At 36.9% G+C, this 22,150-nt stretch overlaps 2 protein-coding genes across 5 annotated transcripts; one reads left to right on the top strand and one right to left on the bottom strand.

Moving 5' to 3' along the window:
• Nucleotides 1-402: 402 nt before the first annotated feature.
• Nucleotides 403-12,418, bottom strand: TCEANC2 (transcription elongation factor A N-terminal and central domain containing 2). 3 transcript variants are annotated; one of them, XM_026707136.2, is made up of 5 exons: nt 11,886-12,418; nt 11,358-11,617; nt 9,664-9,805; nt 6,563-6,756; nt 403-897 (listed from the first exon to the last, which is right to left on the bottom strand). In XM_026707136.2, exons 2-5 carry the CDS (start codon nt 11,460-11,462, stop codon nt 709-711), a joined length of 630 nt encoding a protein of 209 aa, XP_026562921.1. In that variant the 5' UTR covers nt 11,463-11,617; nt 11,886-12,418; the 3' UTR covers nt 403-708. The 3 variants fall into 3 exon arrangements, with proteins under 3 accessions (XP_026562921.1, XP_087786074.1, XP_087786073.1); XM_087929948.1 differs by having other exon boundaries at nt 11,358-11,513; nt 12,058-12,418; XM_087929947.1 differs by having other exon boundaries at nt 11,358-11,513; nt 11,886-11,973.
• A 409-nt stretch (nt 12,419-12,827) lies between these two features.
• On the top strand, nt 12,828-21,734 carry TMEM59 (transmembrane protein 59). Of its 2 annotated transcripts, none has more exons than XM_026707135.2 (8): nt 12,828-13,055; nt 15,742-15,847; nt 17,003-17,100; nt 17,224-17,376; nt 18,637-18,715; nt 20,120-20,201; nt 20,599-20,707; nt 21,058-21,734. In XM_026707135.2, the coding sequence occupies exons 1-8, from the start codon at nt 12,867-12,869 to the stop codon at nt 21,208-21,210; spliced, it is 969 nt and encodes a 322-aa protein (XP_026562920.1). In that variant the 5' UTR covers nt 12,828-12,866; the 3' UTR covers nt 21,211-21,734. The 2 variants fall into 2 exon arrangements, with proteins under 2 accessions (XP_026562920.1, XP_026562919.1); XM_026707134.2 differs by having other exon boundaries at nt 20,117-20,201.
• The last annotated feature ends 416 nt before the right edge of the window (nt 21,735-22,150 follow it).

The raw sequence follows: 22,150 nt of genomic DNA, 5'->3' as shown, positions 1-22,150 counted from the left end.
ACCGCTTAGAGAGAGCTGTAAAGCACGGTGAAGCAGTATGTAAGTTTACGTGCTATTGCTATTAAGTGCAGAGTGCAGAGAGGAAACAGGATGAACAGGGTAGCACCTATGTTGACGTTGACGCGTTGGTGGACTTCTGGATCCAATTTTAGATGCTTGGAGCCCTACACAGCCTGGCATCTCTGTACTTGTAGGATTGTTTCTCCTTACCAGAATTTGCCAACCTCCCAAGAAAGGTTAATCAAGATTCCCATTCCTAATGAGATTAAGAGAGAGGAAGCACAAAGATATACAGTATGGACTTTCCTGGAGATGGTCCCCATATATTGGAGTACCTTGCTAAAAATTGATGCAGTTGTGAAGAACAGCTGATGTTTTGGGGCTATTAACTACTGTAATCACTTTTCATTTTGTACATTTTATTTCAGTTCTTATACGTTTCTGGCATACTACAAAAGTTGCAGTCATCTCTACTGTCTAAAAGAGATTTCTTTCTAAGTTGTTATAAGATAGAAGAAGGCCCTTACTCAATCTTGCACACTAACCACTTGCTTCAAATGATGACTGGGCCAGTAACAAACTTTCTTAAATATACATGTTTCCACATTGATCCAAAACATACTCAGTCCACCCAAAAAATAAGTCCCATGTTTTAGAATACGTATGCCATCGTACACCCTCTAAAAATCTTCTCAAGAGGTATATGAATCACTTTTTGTGGCTTCGGACAAGCATCTTCACTGACAAAACCCCACTTTGCACTTGTGTGCGAGTTTCGGGATTGTGCTTCAAAGAGAACACGAGCGCACGCACGGTCTTGCGGTAGGACGTGTTAACGAGGTGGGAAGAGAGATAAAAAGCTTCTTGCTCAATATTTTCTGCCAGCAGGTGACCAATCTGAAAACAGAAAGTAAGAAATGAGATCCTTATGTTTAATAAGGAGACTAAACATTTGCAAAGGAGATGGTTTCTTAATCAGCTCAAAGAAGGAAATTCACTTCGCATGGCAAGTTAAACAGGAAGAACAATTTCATTTCACTGCAGCAATTAAAGAATAAGGCTGTGTGGTCAGTTCCTGGTGTTTATTTTCTCCCCACCCCAACAGGAAAGTAATCTGTAGTCAGCCTGGGGTATCAAACTCAAAAGCAATTACGAATGGAGGAGTACCATTTCCAATAACACCGATTTTTGCTGGGGTTTTAGACTACTCCGAAACCAAATCCTAGATGTTCTGAATCCTTCACAAAACTGACTGGCAAGGCTGTAAAAGGAAATGGAGACTCTGTGCACAAGTGTCAGGTATAAGTCTGTAGAGATGCTCAGTCATCCAGATCATGGTTGTCCCAAAGGTGCTTTTTCATGAGGCAACTGGACTTTCATGTTTCTTCTTTTGAAGACGTTTCGCTTCTCATCCAAGAAGCTTCTTCAACTCTGACAGGATAGTGGGGAATGGAAGGATTTATATTCCTTGCAGATGTTTCCCACTATCCTGTCAGAGCTGAAGGAGCTTCTTGGATGAGAAGTGAAATATCTTCCAAAGGAAAAAACAAGAAAGTCCGTTGCCTCCTGAAAAAAGCACCTTTGGGACAAGTGTCAGGTATGATCAAGAAAACAGAAAAGCATAAATTTTGAAGTCCAGCTTCAGCATGTGCCAAGCTATATCCAATGAGATAACTAAAGAAGCAATATCAAAATAAAATAAAAGTAGCTACTACCTACAAAAAAAAGGGGGGGGGGGGATTTCATTTTGATTACTGGTATCACAGAACTTAGGAGATTCCTCTTTATATTATTTTACAGCCACTGTGGGCATAACCTCATCACACACAACTGCATGTTATACCCAGAATGATGCTGTTAGTTTTCATTTACATTGAATAACTTATTCCTACTGGAGAGAATTACGGATCACAGTGCCTTTGCAGAATGGTGAGTTTAAAGCGCATATTCCCAAACTCACTTTTTCAATTATTTAGAATATCTTGTCGGTTTTAAAATCACTGTCACTTATGAGTGCTTTTTCTAACTGCTCCGCTGATTTATATCTCTGTCTTCTTAGCAATGTCTCATGAGAAAATTCAAATAATAAGCTGTATTTACTATCAACCTTCAAGTTCACTTTAGAAATGAATGACCAGAACTGATCAGATATGACATGACTTACTCTAACACTGCTGAGACCCAGCCTAAGCAAACCATACACCTGTAGTTTGAGCTCATAGCTCACCGCATTTTACATGTGTAAATATGTTCCCATTCTCAACGGTAGGGAGATACTGTAAAGACAAGTGTATCCTTTTTGCAGTGTAACAATGCCAGAGTTAAAGGTGTAGGAAATTAGATAAATCTTCATTTCATTACGTGTAAAAATGTAAAACCGGCTTGCATAAACTGAATCATGTATTCCATCTAAATTATTACAAACATACAGTACATGCATACATAATTAATTAAAATTTTACCTACTCTAATAAGCTTTTAACATTTCTTATTCTAGACTTTTGAATATATTCCTCTTCCTGCTTAAATAGATGTGTACTCTTTAAATTATAGCTATTTTGCGCGTGTGCATTAAAAAAGCCAAGATACCAAAAATATGTGCAATGCCAGGAAAGACTGATCTGGTATAGTACAAACTTTTTTTTTTATAAGGCTAGGGAGGTAGGTCAGGATGCTGGCTATCCTTCTGAGAATAAATATTTCCCATTGCATCCTGCAACAAAAGTCTATGGCTATGTTGTATTCATTTTAGTAGATTTGTTTCTGGTCCTTCAGTAAAATCTATAAAAGTAACTGTTTTGTTCAGACAGAAACAATACTACAATAATAAAACCAAGCTAAACACCAAGCTGAAAAAAATAACTGTGGCTTGTTAGCAGGTAACAATAAAAATGGAAACACTGTTTTATAGTTAGGTAAGTATAAACAGTTTACACAAAAATCACATGAGTGGTAAAATTGTTGGGCTTCTTAGGTTGTCACTGAAGACCATCAGGAAGCATCAGATGGTTCAGAATGCAGTGGTACAGCTACTTATGGACACATCTCACTATTCCCATATAACACTGCTTCTCCTTGAGATGCACTGACTTCCAATAGGCTTCCAGGTGCAATTCAAGATACTGATTATCACCTTAAAAGCTCCACACGGCACAGGACCAAATTACCTGAAAAACCATCTTCTCCCAAGAACATCTGCCTGCTCCACACACTCCCACAGGGAATGCATACTCCATATTTCTTCTTTTCCTTCTCACGGGACCCTAGAACCATGCCTTTTCTTTGGCATGGTCTCCAATCTCCAGTCTATCATATGACAGGCCACAACTCAGCTCACTTTTAGAAAAACTATCTGGCTCTTCCCCTCGGCATTAAGGGCCAATTGAGTGAAAAAATTTCCTCTTGGTTGTTCTGTTGTGTTGCTTGATCACCATTTTATATTTATATAGTGCATATGTTTAAGATTATATGGTTTGGGAAGGATTTCTTGTGGGTTTATTTTTTTATGCTGCACCCTGTCCAGAGTCGCACGGTTTTGAGTTGGTGGTCTTTCAAATCTTGTTAACAAAATAATAAATATTCTACAGTATGTGATAACAATGCAAATTCTTTTGACTTTGGTTTAGCATGGTGTAAACCAGGGGTGTCAAACTCACGGCCCACAGGCAGGATGTGTCATGTGCTGGCAACACCCATGCCCAGTTTAGCGAAGGGGAAAAAGTCACAATACGTCATGTGATGATGCCGTGACGATGCAAGTTTGACACCCCTGGTGTATATCATTATGACTTTTTAAAAAATCATTTTATGGCTTAGCAGATTCTCCTCACAGATTGCTTAGCACTTGGGCTGCTATACGTAAAGCGGGCTGCTTTGGCCCGCTCTGGGTATGACTGCATCTAGAAATATTTTTAAAAAGTAGACATTTGATATGCATTTTTTAACAGTGAGAGAAAAGTGAGAAATAGTGAAGTGTCTTACAAAGTAATTGGAGTAAAAAACAATTTAAAGATCAGGTTAAAAGTGAAATGCAGATATTTGTCTAATTACTGCCACTGAATCTGTGCACTCACTTTTTCATATATAAAACCTTTATAATAGGTACAACGCTGTTAAACTAGTTCCCCAGCTAAACTTGGCTAGAATCACTGCAATGTTATGCATCTGTCCGAAAAACTGTGGGCCACAACTGATGATTCCAACTCACAATTTGGTCTACTAAGCACCTGACATCTTAGCTCCAGAATCTACTGCTGTCTTCTTAATAAAACAGGAGGGCGTAATTTTCTGAATAAAGTTGATAAGGAATAAAAGCACATTTCTAAATTTTGCTTTGTAGTCTTCGGGTGCCTTGACATGCCATTTAAAGGATAATTAATGAATTCATTTAAAAGGATAATTATTATGGAGTTTAATAGAGCAAGCAAGCTGGTGATTAAGCTCAGGGAGAATTCTTGTTGTGTTCATTACATAAGGGTACCATAGGGATCTTATATTTACCACCACTTTGTACACTATTGACCCTCTCTGTAGGGTCTCACAATAAACTCTGATTTACAAACATTTAATTACGGATATAAGGTTTGCCTGAAATATAGAACATCTGGAGAGGAGACCACTATTATACATTGCATACAAAATAACTACACATTTACAATTTTTTCTTTCAAATTATTTCCTAGACAATGCTGGGTAATAATTTGTTTAATTAAATTTCACTGAACTGATCATAGTCAAATGAAATTATGTAACATTCTAAGCTATAAACCACGATTTACAAAGAGCAATATATTTGCACAACGTGCCAATCCAAAACAAATTATGGCTAGCATGATTTGTAAACTTAGTCCCAAACCAATAGTTGTGCTGCCCCTTGAAATAAGGCTACAGTGGTGAAATAAAGGATCTTTTCTGTTGAAAAGCTATTTCTGTTGTAAATAAGTTAATTCTGATATCACTTCAGCAACAGGCCCAAAATGATGTTTATTTCTTGAGGCCTTCCAGCACATAACTGAAGTAGGTTTTAAAATATTTTATTCCTTCTTCTGGCTTTGGGCTTCTGTCATGCTTTTGTTGTTTCAGCTGATTTTATATTTCAATTTATTGCCATTGATATTGTTTTTATGATCCTTCTGGGCAACTTTGGGAGTTATGTGAAGCAAAAGTACAAAACATTTTAAATGAAATTATGATTGCAGTTACTCCAGAGAAATGCATATGGATTCGCTTCACTAAAAACGAGTAATAATAAATATTTGACTGGATGTTACGGGTAGGTAAACAGGAATAAGGAAAAATTATAAAGAATGCATTTCCCTCAACAGTATACTACAACTGTTTTTTTTACTAATTTATTTATTTATTTATTAAGAACATTTATATAGCCACCCAACTCATTTATGGTGACTGAGCAGCTTATAGAAGTAAAAGATATAGTTGAAGTCTCCTCAATGATCCACAAGACTTCATCTCTACTACCTGAAATTTATATATTTATGTTCTCTATTTCTTCTTCTTTTCTTAAGCTCTGCTATCAAGACAAAATGCACCAGAGTGAGGCATGTTATGTCGTAGTAACAACCAGCAACCAGATTCAACAAATACAATTTTCTGTCGTCACCATAGCTAAAGTATCTTCGGGAGATCCTATTGGCAAGTTACTTATCAATAAGTAACTTTTGAATATCAACTTGTGATTTATGTAGAATGTTTATTGCTACTTTCATTCCCTCGTCTAAATGGATGAAGTCTGCCTGAGGTTTTCAAAATTAGCTGAAACTATCCGAAAGCTGATGTCCCTTTCTTAAAATGCAATTCAGGATAAGAGGAGGAATGAACAAACAAATTGTGGGGTTTTTTTTAAGAGATAATTTTTTGAAATATAAGGAAGCCAAAACTAAGCCAGTGTTGGATTTATCATCTGTTCCTTCAAACTGCAAAGCAACTTGTCTTCAAGATCATTAATATTTGCATCTGAATGGCTGCCAATATTTACAGTGTATGGCTGCCCGTCTTATATGATTGTAATTCTGGATGGTGTACTGGAAAATAACCAAATGAAAATCCCCAATAACTGTTAAAACCAACAATATCAACATATATTGGTATGATATTGAACGCTTTCGGTATTATTGTAAACTGCCCAGAGTCACTTATAGAGTGAAATGGGTCATGTAAATAAATTTGATAAATAAACTAGGTAACGTCATCAATGAAGGAACTCTACAACAACACATAGTCAAGGCCCATCAACACAGCCTTCTCCTCTCAAAGATAGGCTTATATGTCACCCTGGCTCAACAAAGCTAATAGGGTCAGGGTTAACCAGATTTTGCTGGGGAAAGAGTGGAGATTCCAAAGGGTAGATGCCCCATAATGGTCCTTGGTCCCACTGTATAGCACTGCTTCAGGGAAGGGGCCGGAATCATGCCTATCCCGTTAGAGCATGTCAGTTGGGCACAAATCATGTGAGAAAAGCAGTCCCACAAATAACAGAATAATAATATTAGGCTACAAAGGAAAGTTATTTCCTAGAAATTTATCATGAAGACATACATGTTACCTCAGCTTCTAGAGCTTCTGCTAGTAGCTTCCGGGCATTCTGTCTCAGACTCTCTGTTCTGGGATTACTCCTGACTTCAATTAAAGGTCTATTTGAGTGGTTTTTAATAAAACTTCTCCACTCAGCGTACACCTCTTTGGCAAGAGTGGCCACATCCTGGTCCGGGTGTTTCCGCATCTTATTCACTGTATGACCTAGGAGTAAATTAAAGATATAGAGTACATGGTACCATTGAATAGGATGTTGGAAAATGGGGTAAAGCTGAAAAATATCTTTTTTCCTTCTTACATCTGCCACTGCAATCTAGAAATCCTGCTCAATGAGGAGCAATTGGTTGTTGTGGCATCTATTCCCAAGCCATCATCATCATCATCTGTTTTATTCATTAAACATGAAACTCAGTCAACTGAACATTTAAAAATGTATCACAAATATCGAGTGGCATTTATGATTGATATGGGTTGCTGCCAGCATCCTAGGTATCAACCAAGTATTTTCTTAAGATGTACAATGTTCCAAGTAGCGCTTTTTTTTGCAGTTCCACTGGTGTTGTTTGTAAGAAGCTGCAAATTTCTGATGTATTTAATAAAATTCTTGGACATGGTACCAAGTGCCCCGATGACATGGGTATCACTGTTACACTGATACTCTTACACTGTTACTGTTCATCCATAATCGCGTAGTATTGATGGCCAGGTTGCAATATTTTATGATTTTTTTTCCAATTCTTTTTCTTCGACTCTGGCGTCTTCTGGTACAGCAATATCAATAAATTGTACGCATCAGCCTTCAACAACTGTAATATCTGGCATGTTGTTTCCAAATGGCAATCCATCTGTATTTGAAAGTCCCACAAGATCTTTGCCTTCTCATTTTCGATAACTTTTTTCCACTTTATTTTCCCATGACTTTTTGGATACAGGTAAGTCATATTTTTTACATAATGACCAGTGGATTAATTTAGCAACTCAGTCATGCCTAGCTTTGTAATCAGTTTGCACCATTTTGCTGCACTCACATATTAAATGTGAAAGTTTCAACTTTGTCATTGCAAAGTTGGCAGTTTGGATTGTCAGTGGTTTTTTATATCTTTGCTTTCACAGCATTAGTTTGTAGTGTTTGTTCTTGAGCAGCAAGTATTAAATCTTCCGTTTCCTTCTTGATGGTTCACATCTTAAGCCATGCCTATGTCAAGTTATTACATTTTCCTTCAATGTTTTTCAAGTGCTGTCCATGCAAAGCTTTGGTTTTCCATCCATTTAATTTGTCATCCAGCTGTTTTTCCTTATATTCTGCCTTTTTTTCTGTTGTTTTTGTAATGTTCTCAGTTTTCACAGCCTGCAGCAATTTTTCTGTACTTTGATTCATATAGTCATTCAAACTTCATTTTTCTTCTTCTACAGTTTGATGGATTTGCAATAGCCCTCTACCCCCTATTCTCCTTGACAGGTACAACCTCTTAATGTTTATTTTGTGGATATAAAGTGTGATACATATTCAAAAGTTTGTGCATTTTCCTGTCCAGGTTTTCCAGTTCAGCCAAAGTCCAGTTGATGATTCCAGCTGGGTAGTGTATCACTTGGAACAGCTCATGTATTAATGGCTTTAATTATGTATCCAGCATTCAGCTTTGATTGTAATATTTTGTGGACCCTCCTGATGTATTCCTTTTGCATTGTTGTTTTGACTTTTCCATTCAAGATGTTATCTGCCTCCAATATGCCTAGGTATTTTAACTTTCATCCCTTACTAATGCTTTCACTATGCTTCCATTTCCCAGTTCTATTCCATTTTTTTCCATTTTTCCTCACTGCATGGTTAATATAGCACATTTTTCAAGTCCAAAGTTCATTTTGATGTTGATGCGGAACAGTTGAACTGTGTTGAGTATTGATTTAAGTTCAGTGGGGCTTTTTGCATACATTTTTAAGTCATTTATGTATAGTAGATTATTTATCTTGCCGTGCTGGTTTGAGATTTGGTATCCCAGTTTTGTATTTTGTAGGATTATTGTCAGTGGAATTAATGTAATATTGAACAATAGTGGCAAAAGTGAGTCCTCTTGGAAGATTCCTCATCTGATTAGTGTGACTTCACTAATATTCTTCCCATTTGTTGTTAGAACTGTTTTCCATTTTTGCATATTTGCTTTCAAAAAATGTACAATTGTTATTATTTATTATTATTATTATTATGAGACCCATTATGACATGGAGATTTAGCAACAGAGAGGAATTGGGTGAAACCAGAAAAAAAATCAAATGCGTCATGTGGTTTTCCTAGAAATTATCTACTTCGTGACATCTAAAATAAATTGAAAGCTATTTTGGGAATGTAACTCAGGAGGAGCAATTAAAATAAGCTCCATGAGCACAGAAGGGGGAAATGAAGTAGGCATTCTTCTGAAAGTTTGGTGGTTTCTATGTTTGTTTGTGTGTGCGCATGTGTGTGTTTAGAGGTGCAGCTTGATTGACAGAGGGCAATATTTGTCATTTGAATAAATCCTGTGGCAATAATCAAAGAAAGGGCAGAACCAGGACCAATATTAAACTTGACTGGACCCAGAATTCAAATAAGTATTAATTAAATCAATTTTCCCCTTTGAACATTTCAAACTACATCTTAGGTGCAACTTCTCCAAGGACTCTGAGAGAACTGCATCTTAAATTAGTGCCTCTGATATGTGAACAGATAGTCCTCGATTTACAACAGTTCATTTAGTGACCAAAATTACAACAGCACTGAAAAAAGTGACTTAGAACCATTTTTCACACTTACAGCCACTGCAGTATCCCCATGGTCACGTGATCAAAATTCAGTGGCTTGACAACTGACTCATATTTATGACGGCTGCAGTGTCTCAGGGTCACGTGATCACCTTTTGCAATGTTCTGACAAGCAAAGTCAATGGGGAGGCCAGATTCACTTAACCACTGTGGCAAGGGTCGTAAAAATGGGGCAAAACACACTTAACAAATGTGTCACTTAGCAAAATACATTTTGGGTTCAACTGGAGTCGTGAGACGAGGACTATCTCTGCTAAATGCTTAGCATTGTATAACTGAACTGTCCCAGACAGAATATAAAAAGCAAACTGTTACCTATTTTTGTGGAAAGCAAAATTTCCTTGGAGGGCATTTTCTTCCTTAACTCCATCAAGGCCTCAATTAGGTTCTCCTTAGGTTGAATTGAAAGCTCTAGTATGGATTTCCATCTTTTTATATCTTCTACAACTACCACTCTCTAGGAAAGAAACCCATCATTAGGAGCTAGAATGAGACACATGTATTTACTGCAAACTCATTTCCTGTGCTTTCTGTCAGTGAACAGTGCCAGTATTGCCCTCTAAATTATTGATGATGATGGACAGTCAAATACAGAAAATCGGATAATCCACACAGATGACTACTTATTTCACAGCAAGTCCCTGATGTAAAGTGAATGAAATCTAGAAAGCAAAATCAACTCATTAGGTTGCCATCTTCAATTCACTTACTATTCTGAAGACTCCTCATAAAAATCTCAGAAGGCCACATAATATTGTCAACTACACAATTTTCACTGTTACCCTCTTGGCCCCAAACACATGGTAACTGTCATTTCCACCCTCTATACTGCTGTATCTGTTTCACATCATTCATATTCTTCTGATTTATTCCTATACAAAATGAAGTTTTCCACTGCTCTCCCCCTTATGAAATTATATTATTTTCTCTTCCTAAAGATTTTTTTTCCTTCTGGTTAATTTTTAAACTCTTCCCACTTCATTTAACTGTTGAAGAATAAACAAGTCACATAAATAATTAAAAGATTTCTCTTGAAGCATTTCTCTTGAACCTGGATGTGATATGCTGAAGAAAACTTACCAAAAAAGAATTTTTTTAAAAAAATAGAATAAATTAAGATGCTTAAATTTTCCTTTTTTTGGTAAGTATTACTCTTAAAATAAAAGAGAAAAAAATTAAAAGCACAATATTTCTCCAGATTACTTTGTGTTTTGAGAGAAACTGCTAAAATTGGTGTTCATTGGAAATACTTTCTAAATACAGGATTTATATACTGGTAATTTAAAACGCTATCACAATAATGTGAAATTAGAACATTTCAAAATGCTCATTAATTTTAAATTAATTTGAATTTGTTTCATTTTGATCTGATAGCTCAATTTTTCAAATGAATAATTTTACTTTATTAGGCATTGTTGGCTAGTAAGAGATTTTAAAACCAGTTTTATGAGAGACAAACAATAAATGTTATTCTTAGTTCATAATCAAGGTAAGGACTGCAGGAGAAGCTGTCTCATTTGATTTCCTTGCCTCCATTCTAAAGAGTATAAGCTACATTTGACATTATTACAGTTCTCAATGTTTTTGCAGCTTCACCGAACCTCCATTTTGGCCAAACCTTCTCCAGAATGTTGTACAATCCACTTAAAGTATAAATGTTTATTAAAGCTTTAATAAAATCCATTCATTATTCTTTCCAAAGGTTACTTGGGCCGATAAAAAATTTAAGAAGTTATTTTTGAGACGTTTCATTTGGGTCATATACTGAAATTACAGGCTTCAAGAAAAATTAACAGTGAACCTTGTGATATTTTTGTTAATTATATTTCTTTGCATGAAAAAATAGGTTTTTCTTGTAATCTGATTGCCCTATTGGATTTTAAATACATATTTGGGAAATGTACAATTTATCCTCTCAGAAATACGGTCATGTTGTTTGAAGGCAAATAAAGAAATCTAAATTAATACAATGTAGTTGTAGTATATTTGGGAAACTATCTGAAACTTACCTTTAGAGATTCTATTGTAGCTTGTTTATAAACTTTTTCCCTAGGATCGTTCTTTGTTGATTCTCCTTTAGTTCTGGGCGTTCTTATGACAAATTTATCCATCATTTAATAATCCATAAACAGGAACAAATAATTGTTTATAGCAAGAAGGTAGTTCTGTATGAAAGGAGGGAAGGAAGAATGATGCACTGATGATCTCGGTCTTCATAAATGAACTGAGGCCAACAGTGACTTTGCAGTTTCAACTAAAAGCACAAGACCTGCAAAACAAATGATGTAAAAGTAGGAAAGACGTCTGTGATCAAAAATAATATAATATAAATATGAGGTTTAAAACGTGTTGCGGTGAGCATGAACTGGGTATCATTAAACGAGGTCCAAGCGAGATCGGGAAGCAAGCTAAACCTGTTGGAATTTGTGTCACTGTTGAGAAACACAGTTCTCGGCACTTTTCACTAGGTTTTTTTTTTTAAGTAATAAATTAATTTGGTAAAAGAGAAAAATAACAGAAGACGAGCTGCATCTCACCTGGGAAATAAAATTATCTGTCCAGGATGTCTCTTAATAATTGCCGGAACTGCATCTCCTTCCGCTTCTCGCCCCACCTAGAACTACATTTCCCAACAACGCTTCAGCTTCAATCTACTTTCCGGCCCTTCCAGATTTGATCATAGAGATAAAAATTAGAATAACCACATACCTGCCTGGTGGTGTTTTTGTTATTGCTATTCCACAGGGAAAACCATTCGCCGAGGGGAGCGAGGGAAAGTCTAAGAGTTTAATTGTGATTGGGCAGAAAGTTAACCTTCAAACGATGGTCTTCACGCTGTTACATGGATGTGTGGTGCTACCTGTAAAACAGGAGTCCCCAAACCTGTTAACTTTAAGACTTGTGGACTTCAACTCCCATAGCTGGCTGGAGAATTCCGGGAGTTGAAGTCCACAAGCCTTAAAGTTGCCAAGTTTGGAGACCTCTGCTGTAAACATATCTATCTCTGCCATCCAATTGGTCAGTGTTTCTCAACCTTGACAACTTTTAAGATCTCAAATCCCAGAATCCTGCCCCACCTTGTTGTCTGGGGGAGGAGGGAATTCTGGAGGAGGGAATTCCGAAGTCCACCTATCTTAAAAGTTGCCAAGATTGAGAAACTTTGTAGTTAAGGGAAGATGGCCCCTGAACAATGGATATTGATAAAATAAATGGAATAAAACTGGGTTGCGAAGAAGATCAACTTTTCTCTTTGTTTGTTTTTTCCCCTTTATGAGTGTTTTAAATTAAACGCAGGACTGGAATTAGTGTACTCTGATGAGCTGAGGTCTTCCCCCCCACCCCCCGGGCCCCGGGAGAAAAAAAAATCGTGGGAGAGAAACCCGGAAGTTAACCAAACAGTTCTAACCATTAGTAGCTCTCTGGCGTTCTTGCGTGCTTTCGTAAACGAGCAGCTCAAGGTGGGAGTAACAAAAACAAACAGTCGAGGGAAGGGAGAGGGGGCGGCGGTTGCCAACAAGATGGCGGAGGCGCGGCAGAGCCGTTTAGGGTCTTTCCTGCTGCTGGTCGTTCTCGGCTCTCAGACGGCTTGGGCTGACCTGGAGCCCGCTCCGAATACCCTTTCGGAGGCTTTTGAGCCGGCGTTGGGAAACACGCTTCCGTGTCAACGGACGTGCCAGAGCACTTACCCGCTCCACACCTACCCCAAGGTAAGAAATGGGGAAAGCGGGGAGGGAGGTGCGGCTTCGCCCCTAAATCAGCCGCTGGGCAAATGGTTTGTGGGGCTCCTCCTCCTCCTCCAGTCGGAGGCCTGGATAATAGGGGCCGTGGCGGGAGGGTGGGGGAGCGGGCGTATTGCCGGAAGGTGAAGCCGAGAGTGGAGGTGCAACTGTTTCCCCGCGTGTGTACACACGCACGCCACAATACAATTTACCGGGGAGGGATTTATAAACGGGAAAGGACGCCATGCAGACAATATGCTAAAACAGAGGTCTCCAAACTTGGCCCCTTTAAGATTTGTGGACTTCAACTCCCAGAATTCTCCAGCCAGTTATGCTGGCTGGAGAATTCTGGGAGTTGAAGTCCACAGATCTTAAAGGGGCCAAGTTTGGGGGGCCCATATGCTGAAATGTTAATGAAAGCATGTTTGGTTATACAGGTAGTCCTCAATTTACAACACTTTGTTGACTGACTGTTCAAAGTTACGATGGCATTGTTAAAAAAAGGGGGGGACTTCATGACCGTTTTTTCACCCTTAGGACCCTTGCAAGTGTCCTCACAGTCAGGGGATCGAAATTCAGACGCTCACGTTCATTTACGACGGTTGCAGTGTCCCCAGCGGATGGGGGTTCCACAGGATCCACTTTTGCATCCTCCTGACAAGCAAAGTTGATGGGGAATCCGGATTCGCTTTTAGCAACCGTGTTACTAACTTAACGAATGAGATGATTCGCTTAGCCACTGTAGTAGGAAAGGTCCTAAAATGGAGCAAGCTCACTTAACAAGTGTTTCACTTAGCAACATAAATTTGGGGCTGTTTCAATCGTAACTCGAGGACTGCCTGCACCGTGGAAGCCGCCTCTGGCTTTACTTCAGAGCAAGGCGGAGAAAAGCACCTCCTGGATGCTGGCATGGGGAACACCGCTTTCGATGGCCATGAGCCCCTTTAGCAGAAGAGCCTCTGCTCTTCTGAACAATGCCTTCTCCAAGGTCTCCGGCTCAGTGCTGGTGCTTTGCAGATCAACGGTGGAATACAAGTAGTCCTCGACCTACAACCACAATTGAGCCCCAAATATCCGCTGTTAAGTGAGACATTTGTTAAGGGAATTTTGCCCCATTTTACATTCCTTCTTGCCAAGTGAATTCCTTCTTGTTAAGCGAATCACTGCAGTAGACCAGTTAGTAACACAGTTTTTAAGTGAATCTGGCTTCCCCTGTTGGTTTTGCTTGGCAGAAGGTTGCAAAAGAGGATCATATGTTGTGGTTAGCTGGCAGCAGGTACAGACGGCTGTGGAGAGCGAGGACTCAGATGAGGGGCCAGGACCATCAGAGAGTGGACTGCTGCCTTCAGAGATTATGGGGGCTGGCAGCAGTGATGAGGAAGTTTCCGAGGAGCCTGTGCAAAGTTGCACGTGCACGCAGGATTGCTCGGAAAGAGCAGTTACAACAGCACAGGCAACTTGAGAGTAAAGCTGCAAGGTAATGGCCCCCCCTTCAAGAAGATAAAAGCCAATTGTGAAACAAACATACTTTGCAGAAGGAAAAGAGGTTTTGAAACTACAACCTCATGGACATTCCAGTATCCTGAGTTTGTATTTGAACATTTTGTCTTGCAAATTATTTCTTGTCTGTTATCTTTTGGCAAGCCTCGCACAGTTTGGCAAGGCTTGTGCTTATCACAGCTAATTATTTTGTAAAAGCATTACAAGGTTTTTGTTCCTTTTGGATTGTGTTTGATTTGTCGGGAAAGGGCGTGGGTCAGAACATCACATGACCTTGGGAGATAGCAACGGGCGTAAGTATGAACCAGTTGCCAAGCATCTGAATTTTGATCGCATGATTGTGGGGATGATACAAAAGTCCATAAGGGTGAAAAATGGTCGCCAGTCACTTTTCAGTGCTGCTGTAACTTTGAATGGTCGCTAAATGGTCACTAAGTCGAGGACTACCTGTAGAGTTTTCTAATCCCAGCTCAGGTAACTGTCAACTCAGGTGAGATGTAGGAGTTGCTACACATCTGGAGTGTGCCATATTCTGAAAGATTGGATTGGACATGAACTCCACTCAGATGTGCGCGCGCACTTTTCTCCTTTGATTTGTTGGCATGGAACAGACATTCAGTTGAACAACTTTTTGTAAGAAAGGAAAAGGAAGTAAATTTCTTCCTTTGTATTGTCCCTTTCTTGGCCGATAGATGGGCCCCAACTGATCTACCCAGAGTGAAACTCCAGTTTCTAGTTTATATTAATTCATTAAGCTATGAATAAGGTTCTCTGCTGCCTCCCTAATCTATGGTGGTAAGGATCATGTTGAGTGGTATTTGCATATTCATGGCACCTTATTTATCTTTCTAGTAGTTTTATTTGTATGTTAAATAGTGATGGGAATATGAAATTGGAACACTGAGGAGTTGTCACCTTTCTGATATCTTAATATTTAAACATTTTGTATGTAATCGTAGATCAGTCTATTAAACCATGGCATTCGTCAAGTGTTATATCTAACTTATCAAAATGTGGCCTTTTTGTTGAAAATGACACTGTGAAACAATAGATTGAAATATAGAAGTTAAATTGTCCAGGATATACTTTATATTTTGTTATATACTGTATTGAGAATTTTTACAGTAAGGTTATTAAAATTATTATGGTGACTTTCTTGACATTTAATTATCAGGAAGAAGAGCTCTATGCATGTCAAAGAGGTTGCAGATTATTTTCAATTTGTCAGTTTGTGGATGATGGAATTGATTTGAATCGGACCAAGATGGAATGTGACTCTGGTAATAATACAAAGTAGTGACTTTTTCAGGTTATAATTTAAAAAAAAATCCCAATGTTTAGAAGAGCGTAGAAACATTTTAGTAATCTGGTAAATTGCAAGCAGAATGTCATAATAGCTTAGGACATTGCCTAATCACAAAGGACACATAAAGCCTTCATGCAAATGAAATACAAGACAGAATGTGAATTTGAGCCCCAAAGTGTCAAAGAAAAGATTAGTCCCAAAATCACAGCAAACTATTATTTCACAAAAGGAAAAGTCATCAGAATTAGAATATCCACCCCAGTTAACAGACAAACCTACTGTAGCTATCCCATTTTCAAACAGACAATACATACTCTAGGCAAAACAGCTCCTGTGCAGAGCTCTACTGAGCCTTTCCCAACTTACCAATTAGTGGTTAGAGCCACTGACAGCCTTCTGTTTTAGAAAGCTTTCAGCCATAATGCTGAAGCCATTTATTTTTATTTATTTAGTTCAGAGATGTAAAAGTTAGTTCAAAGGCTACGTGTTGCTTATTGCCTTTTCACAAAAAAGTAATCTAATGTTTGATTTGGTTTAGGACATAAGCCCAGTGAAGGTTTGCTTGCTTTCTATTTTGATAACACTGTTCTGAAATCTTGTACGTTACAGTGTGGTACTTTATTCAACTGTAAATCCTACTGACTTGACAAGGATTCCCTTCCAAGTCAATATGCATAGGAATAGATCCTTAGTTGATGTGTTTGGTACACATTTATGGGAAAACTCTATTTTTCCCTTGTAATTTGTTTACATGGTTTTTCTGATTACATGCTTGCCTGTTTCCTTCTATAATCATGTATAGTAAGTTACATCTCAGGAGATTTAAAAAATGAAATGATCTGCCTTCTACAAACAAAGGATCTACAGAAAGCCATACCAAATTATTTCCCCTTGTCTCTTTTTAATAGTTCTGTCATTTAGTTATCTTGGATTTTGTTTACAGATTGAATTTTAAAATAGTTTCACCTCAATTTTCATTTTTAAATACTGGCACGTTCCATTAGGATGGGTGTCAAGAAGTAGAGTCCAAAAATACTGCAATAGTATTAAACAGTGGTTTCATCTGTGCTTCATCATTGCTAAGGAATGTGCAGTCCTTAAAACAGAGAAAATTGATGTTATTTTGCAGCATGTACTGAGGCATATAGCTCCCAGTCTGATGAACAATATGCTTGCCATCTTGGATGCCAGAATCAGTTACCTTATGCTGAACTGAGACGCGAACAAGTAAGTAATCTCAACTGTTAAAGCAGAAGCAGTTGAAATTCATTGCTTGTGCTCCTATTCTGCAGCTGATTTACATGCATGTATGAATAACTTATTTTTTTTAAATAAACCTTTTTTTTGTAGCTCATGTCCTTAATGCCAAAAATTCATCGACTCTTCCCACTTACCCTTGTAAGATCCTTCTGGAGTGATGTGATGGAAACTGCCCACAGCTTCATTACTTCTACCTGGACTTTCTATCTTCAAGCTGATGATGGCAAAATACTGATATTTCAGGTACTTGTTAACTTGTGTCACTAGAATGTTAAACAGGTTTGTACAAAGGTTGTTAGTGATTGGGGACAAACCCCCAAACAGAATGTGCAGCAGCAGTCAAGCCAGGCAGCCAAATGAGAGAGGAAGGGCCCTAGAGTTTACACACACTGATGACAAACACTGTTTTTGTAGTTTAAATAGTTGTTTAATCCAATTAGAGTTTAAACATTGTCAATCAGTCCATATGTCATTCACAAATATATCCATTCAGTAACTTAGTCCATTTACTAGTCAGTTCTATATCCTTATCTGCTTGTAAAGATATCTTCTCCTCTGATACCTTTCCTTTTGAAGACAACGCTGAGTATTCACAGGATATCAGCACATCAATGAAATAGTCCTTTCGTTCAGGTATTCAAACAGTTGTAGCAAACAGTAGCAAACAAACAGTAGCAAGCAGAAAAACAAGCAGAGAGAGGTTACGTTTCTCTTACTGCCTTTTATTGCCGTTTGTAACCGCACCCTTAATTAGTTAATTACAAGCAGTTTGGTGCTTAAAGCTACAAGTTACAAACACCCAAACCTTGGTTTATATATTTATTCACCCAAACTTAGTTGGTGTATCAATGTTATACCCAACAAAGGTGCTTCTAATTCGGTTGTAAATTAAAATCTTGCCTATTTTTTATACTGTTATAGTCTTAAGTTAATTAGGTCTGTACTTTAAAATGCTTACAAACTAATGTATTTTGAGGAAGATGGGTAGCCCAGAAACAAGAACAATAAATATTTCTTTGTTTGGTTAAATAAATACAGGTAGATCTCAACTTAGGACTACAATTGAGCCCCAATTTTCTGTTATTACACGAGACATTTGTTAAGTGAGCTTTTCCCCATTTTACAACCTTTCTTGCCATAGTTGTTATGTGAATCAATTCAGTTAAGTTAGTCATATGTAAAGCAAATCCGATTTCCCCATTGACTTTGCTTGTCGAAAAAGGGGATCATGGGACTCCAGGACACTGCAAGTATCATAAATATGAGTCAGTTGCCAAGCATCTGAATTTTAATCACGTGGCCAGGGGGATGCCATAACAGTCATACATATGAAAACAGTCATAAGTGTAACTTCAAACAATCACTAAATGAACTGTTGTAAGTCGAGGACTACCTGTAAATAAATAAAAATGACTGCTTAAACTAAAATTATTAACTCCTGTGTATCATGATTTTAGCTTTGTACACATCTTCTCTAATTTGAAGATTTTATTATACTTTCAGTCTAAACCAGACGTCCAGTATGTACAAAGTCCTGATCAGGAAAACCAAGATTTGAAAGCATCACTAGCCAAGACATCTTGTAAGTTATCTGAAAAAAAAAATGGGGACTACAACAGCAGTAATTGTGGATTGTAAAAAGATGTTCCCATGCATTTATGAAAATGGTGTATTTTTTAAATTAACAGTCAAGTTTTCTTATCACCTTTTAATCTGTTTTCTGTACTGATGATAAGAAAATATAGAATATTACTGTTACTAATTGTCCAGCCTTATTTCTTCCAGAAAAATCACTGTGTTAAACATTATAAGCTTTTTCTTTAATAAGATAAAACAAAAAAGTTGGTTTGTCTTTCTCTAGAAGAAAATCCTGAAAGAAAGCAGCATCTAAAAAAGATGTGCATATTTACAATTTGTGAGCATACTATGTCTTGCTGGAGTTAAGCCACCAAGGCAGTGATTGTACATTAAAAATATCCTTCAGCTGCTATAATATAAATGAAAAATTTCCTCTGAAACCTTACTAGTGACATTTAGGAAGGCATCTACATGCTTAACCAGTGTGTCTACAAGTAAGGAATTCTTCTTGAGGAAGTACAGACTTCCATGAATGCCTTTGTAAATTACCAGAACTCTAGAGGGGCAGAATTCATTCATGCCACAGATATAGCGAGTTTTCACTTATGTATAAATAATGGAGTTTCTAGTCATTTTACTGAATTTATCTGATGTTCAATTTACAATTTGAAAAATATGCATAGTCAAGCAACTGAGTGTGCATCTACACTTGTCATATTTTTCCTTTTTTTAAAAGCATAAAGATGCAAAATGTACGGGGGGGAGTTACAATTTAAAAAAAACAAAAGCACAATTTTATAACATGTAGCTGGATCCTATTTTGAAATAGGTCATTCCATTTATTCTTACCCAAAGCGAACTGAACTTCATTGATTCTAACAAAATTGTGTGAGATGCAATGGTAATTCTCATTTTCCAATTCATTGATTTTAAGTGCTTCTGCTTTCCAATATCATCATACGTATGGCTGTGTCAGTGTGTAAGCCACATCAATCAGACCAGTGTAATGTTCCACAATTTATTTGCTTATGTAGCCTGTAACTATTCTGCTGGTTTTGAAAGTTGATAATATCGTATCTAAATATCTACAATACATTATGAAAATTACCATACAAATCACAGAATAAAACACAGTCATAGCAAATAATACTTTTAACTAATTACATTCAATCATTCCAACATATTGATGGATTTGTTCAATCTGCAAATGCTCTGAAAATATTTCAAAAAGGGTATTACAGATTTTCTTTGGTATTTGATACTTTCTGTTTATCTTTTTGTTAAACTTTGCTTAACTTATTATAGAATAATTTAACACGTAGACTGAAAGGTTCAAAGGTTTGCTTTATATACCTATGATTTCATGATTAAAAACTCAACAAAGTTTTATTCTGATTTTTTTCAGTAGACTTACAGTTGGGAGGTCCACATGTGCATAAAGGATCTTTTGATGAGGATGAAACTGAGAGTTTCTTCAAATGTATTTCGCTGTATGTATTTTTGGTATATGGAGTAATAGAGGAAACAGTATCTTTAGTTACCTACATTGAAGTGAACTAATTAACACGGTTATGTTTTGAATTCAATTGGACAACAATTCTGTCATTCTTTGGAGTTGGGTGGATTGGAAAATAGGTATGTCAAACCTCTTCTACTGTCTTTTTTTCTAAATGAACAGTTATGCCAATTAGTTTTTGACTTTATGCTGGCTGGCTGTAATCAATCCTGAATTCTCAAATGTAGTAATACTCTTCTGAAACTACATTCAAGTTGTTGAATTTAATTGTGTAGGAGCAAATTAGTTTTCAGACAGGGAAATAATGTATGGAAAATATTTTCAATATACCTCCAATTGTTTTAGGAATATTGTGTTTTCTTGCCTTCTAGAAATTCTGGTTGGATTTTAACAACCACTCTTCTCCTGTCTATACTTGTATTGCTGTGGATTTGTTGTGCAACTGTTACTACTGCTGTTGAACAGTATGTTCCATCTGAGGTAAATTATGTTATGCTATTGCTTTCATTCAGGTTCTTTCTGAAGGAAATATGTGATTAAATAAACCTCTTGTAAATAACCCAAAATTGTTCCTAAATAAAATTATTCATTCCTGCCATAAAATAAGCATACAACTTTAATATCTATTTGGTATGTAAGAAATATTAGGAAAGGGGCTTCATCAAGTGCCCCTTGGAATCCACTGATGAAAACACAGTGATCTCTCAGAGACTTATGGCCATCTCAGTGGCTTCCATATATCCTATCATATATGTATCCCCACAGATAATCTGCTGTGAAAGCTGCAATTAAATGGCCCATTTTAATCCCATTTTGTTATCTTTTTCTAGAAGCTGAGTATCTATGGAGATTTGGAGTATATGAATGAACAAAAATTGAATCGATATCCAACCTCTGCTCTCGTGATAGTAAAATGTAAAGCTGATGAACAAGAAGCGGGACCTCTGCCTACAAAAGTTAATTTAACTCAATCAGCAATATAAAATGGAAAACCAGATTTATTAATCTAATTCTTTGACTTCTGTTAATTCTGGTAGTTTTTTAAAATTAAAGAGGCCTTGAAGTATGTTAGCTAGTATTTAGATTCAAACAAAATTGCAGAATCAAAGAAGGAATGGAATTCAGCCTCTTTCAGCAGTCAAGCAAATCACCTGGGGTACAAGGGGTTTCTAGTGCATTTATACTTGTCTATGTTTTCTTGGATTACTAAAAGTCCTAAGTATTTGTCTATGCATTGACATTTGTATATTATGAACATATGTCAGAAAATATATTTTGAATCTGTTTCAAAAAGTGTAACTTTTTGGTAGTCAAAGGCACTTTAAGTTATCTTAGCTGTGGATAAATTAAATGGCTGTAGCATAGCTTGCAAACTCTTTACCATTTCAAACATCTCTTTTTCCACAACTAAAAATATTTTTTTGTTTAACCTTATGCCTGTTTCCTCTGCTGAAATAATTGTGGGTCACAAATAAACTTTAATAAAATCCCTCTACATATTAGAGAATCACTTTTGTATTGCATTCCATAACAAGCCTTTTAAAATTAGACAGCATTCTCTGTATGAAAGTTCTCCTACAGTTTGTATCTTAGATTGATGGTGCCACTTTTCAAAAACTTTATTAAGAATATGAGTAGAAATCTTGTTTGACTTCATCTGTGCAATATTTACCATGAACTTAATGGACTCATAAGTAGAAAACATGATTTTCCTATAGCTCTGTCAAAAAATTTTCCCTATCCATATTTTTGTTTTAGAAAATGCAATTGAAAGCTATTGCCTTTAAAAATAAATTTGATACATTAATGCATGCTACAGTGGAAATCTAGTATTAAAAAGAAGGCTCTAGAATCTTTGTTCCATGTTAATAGAATATTTCTGAAAAATAGCCCTGAACAAAAGGCTGAATATTGTCTCTGGAC

The sequence above is a fragment of the Pseudonaja textilis genome, chromosome 3 (genome assembly GCF_049901715.1).
Source record: "Pseudonaja textilis isolate UNSWEBS1 chromosome 3, rPseTex1.2, whole genome shotgun sequence".
NCBI lineage: Eukaryota > Metazoa > Chordata > Lepidosauria > Squamata > Elapidae > Pseudonaja > Pseudonaja textilis.
This window is presented reverse-complemented; position numbering and strand designations above follow the sequence as displayed.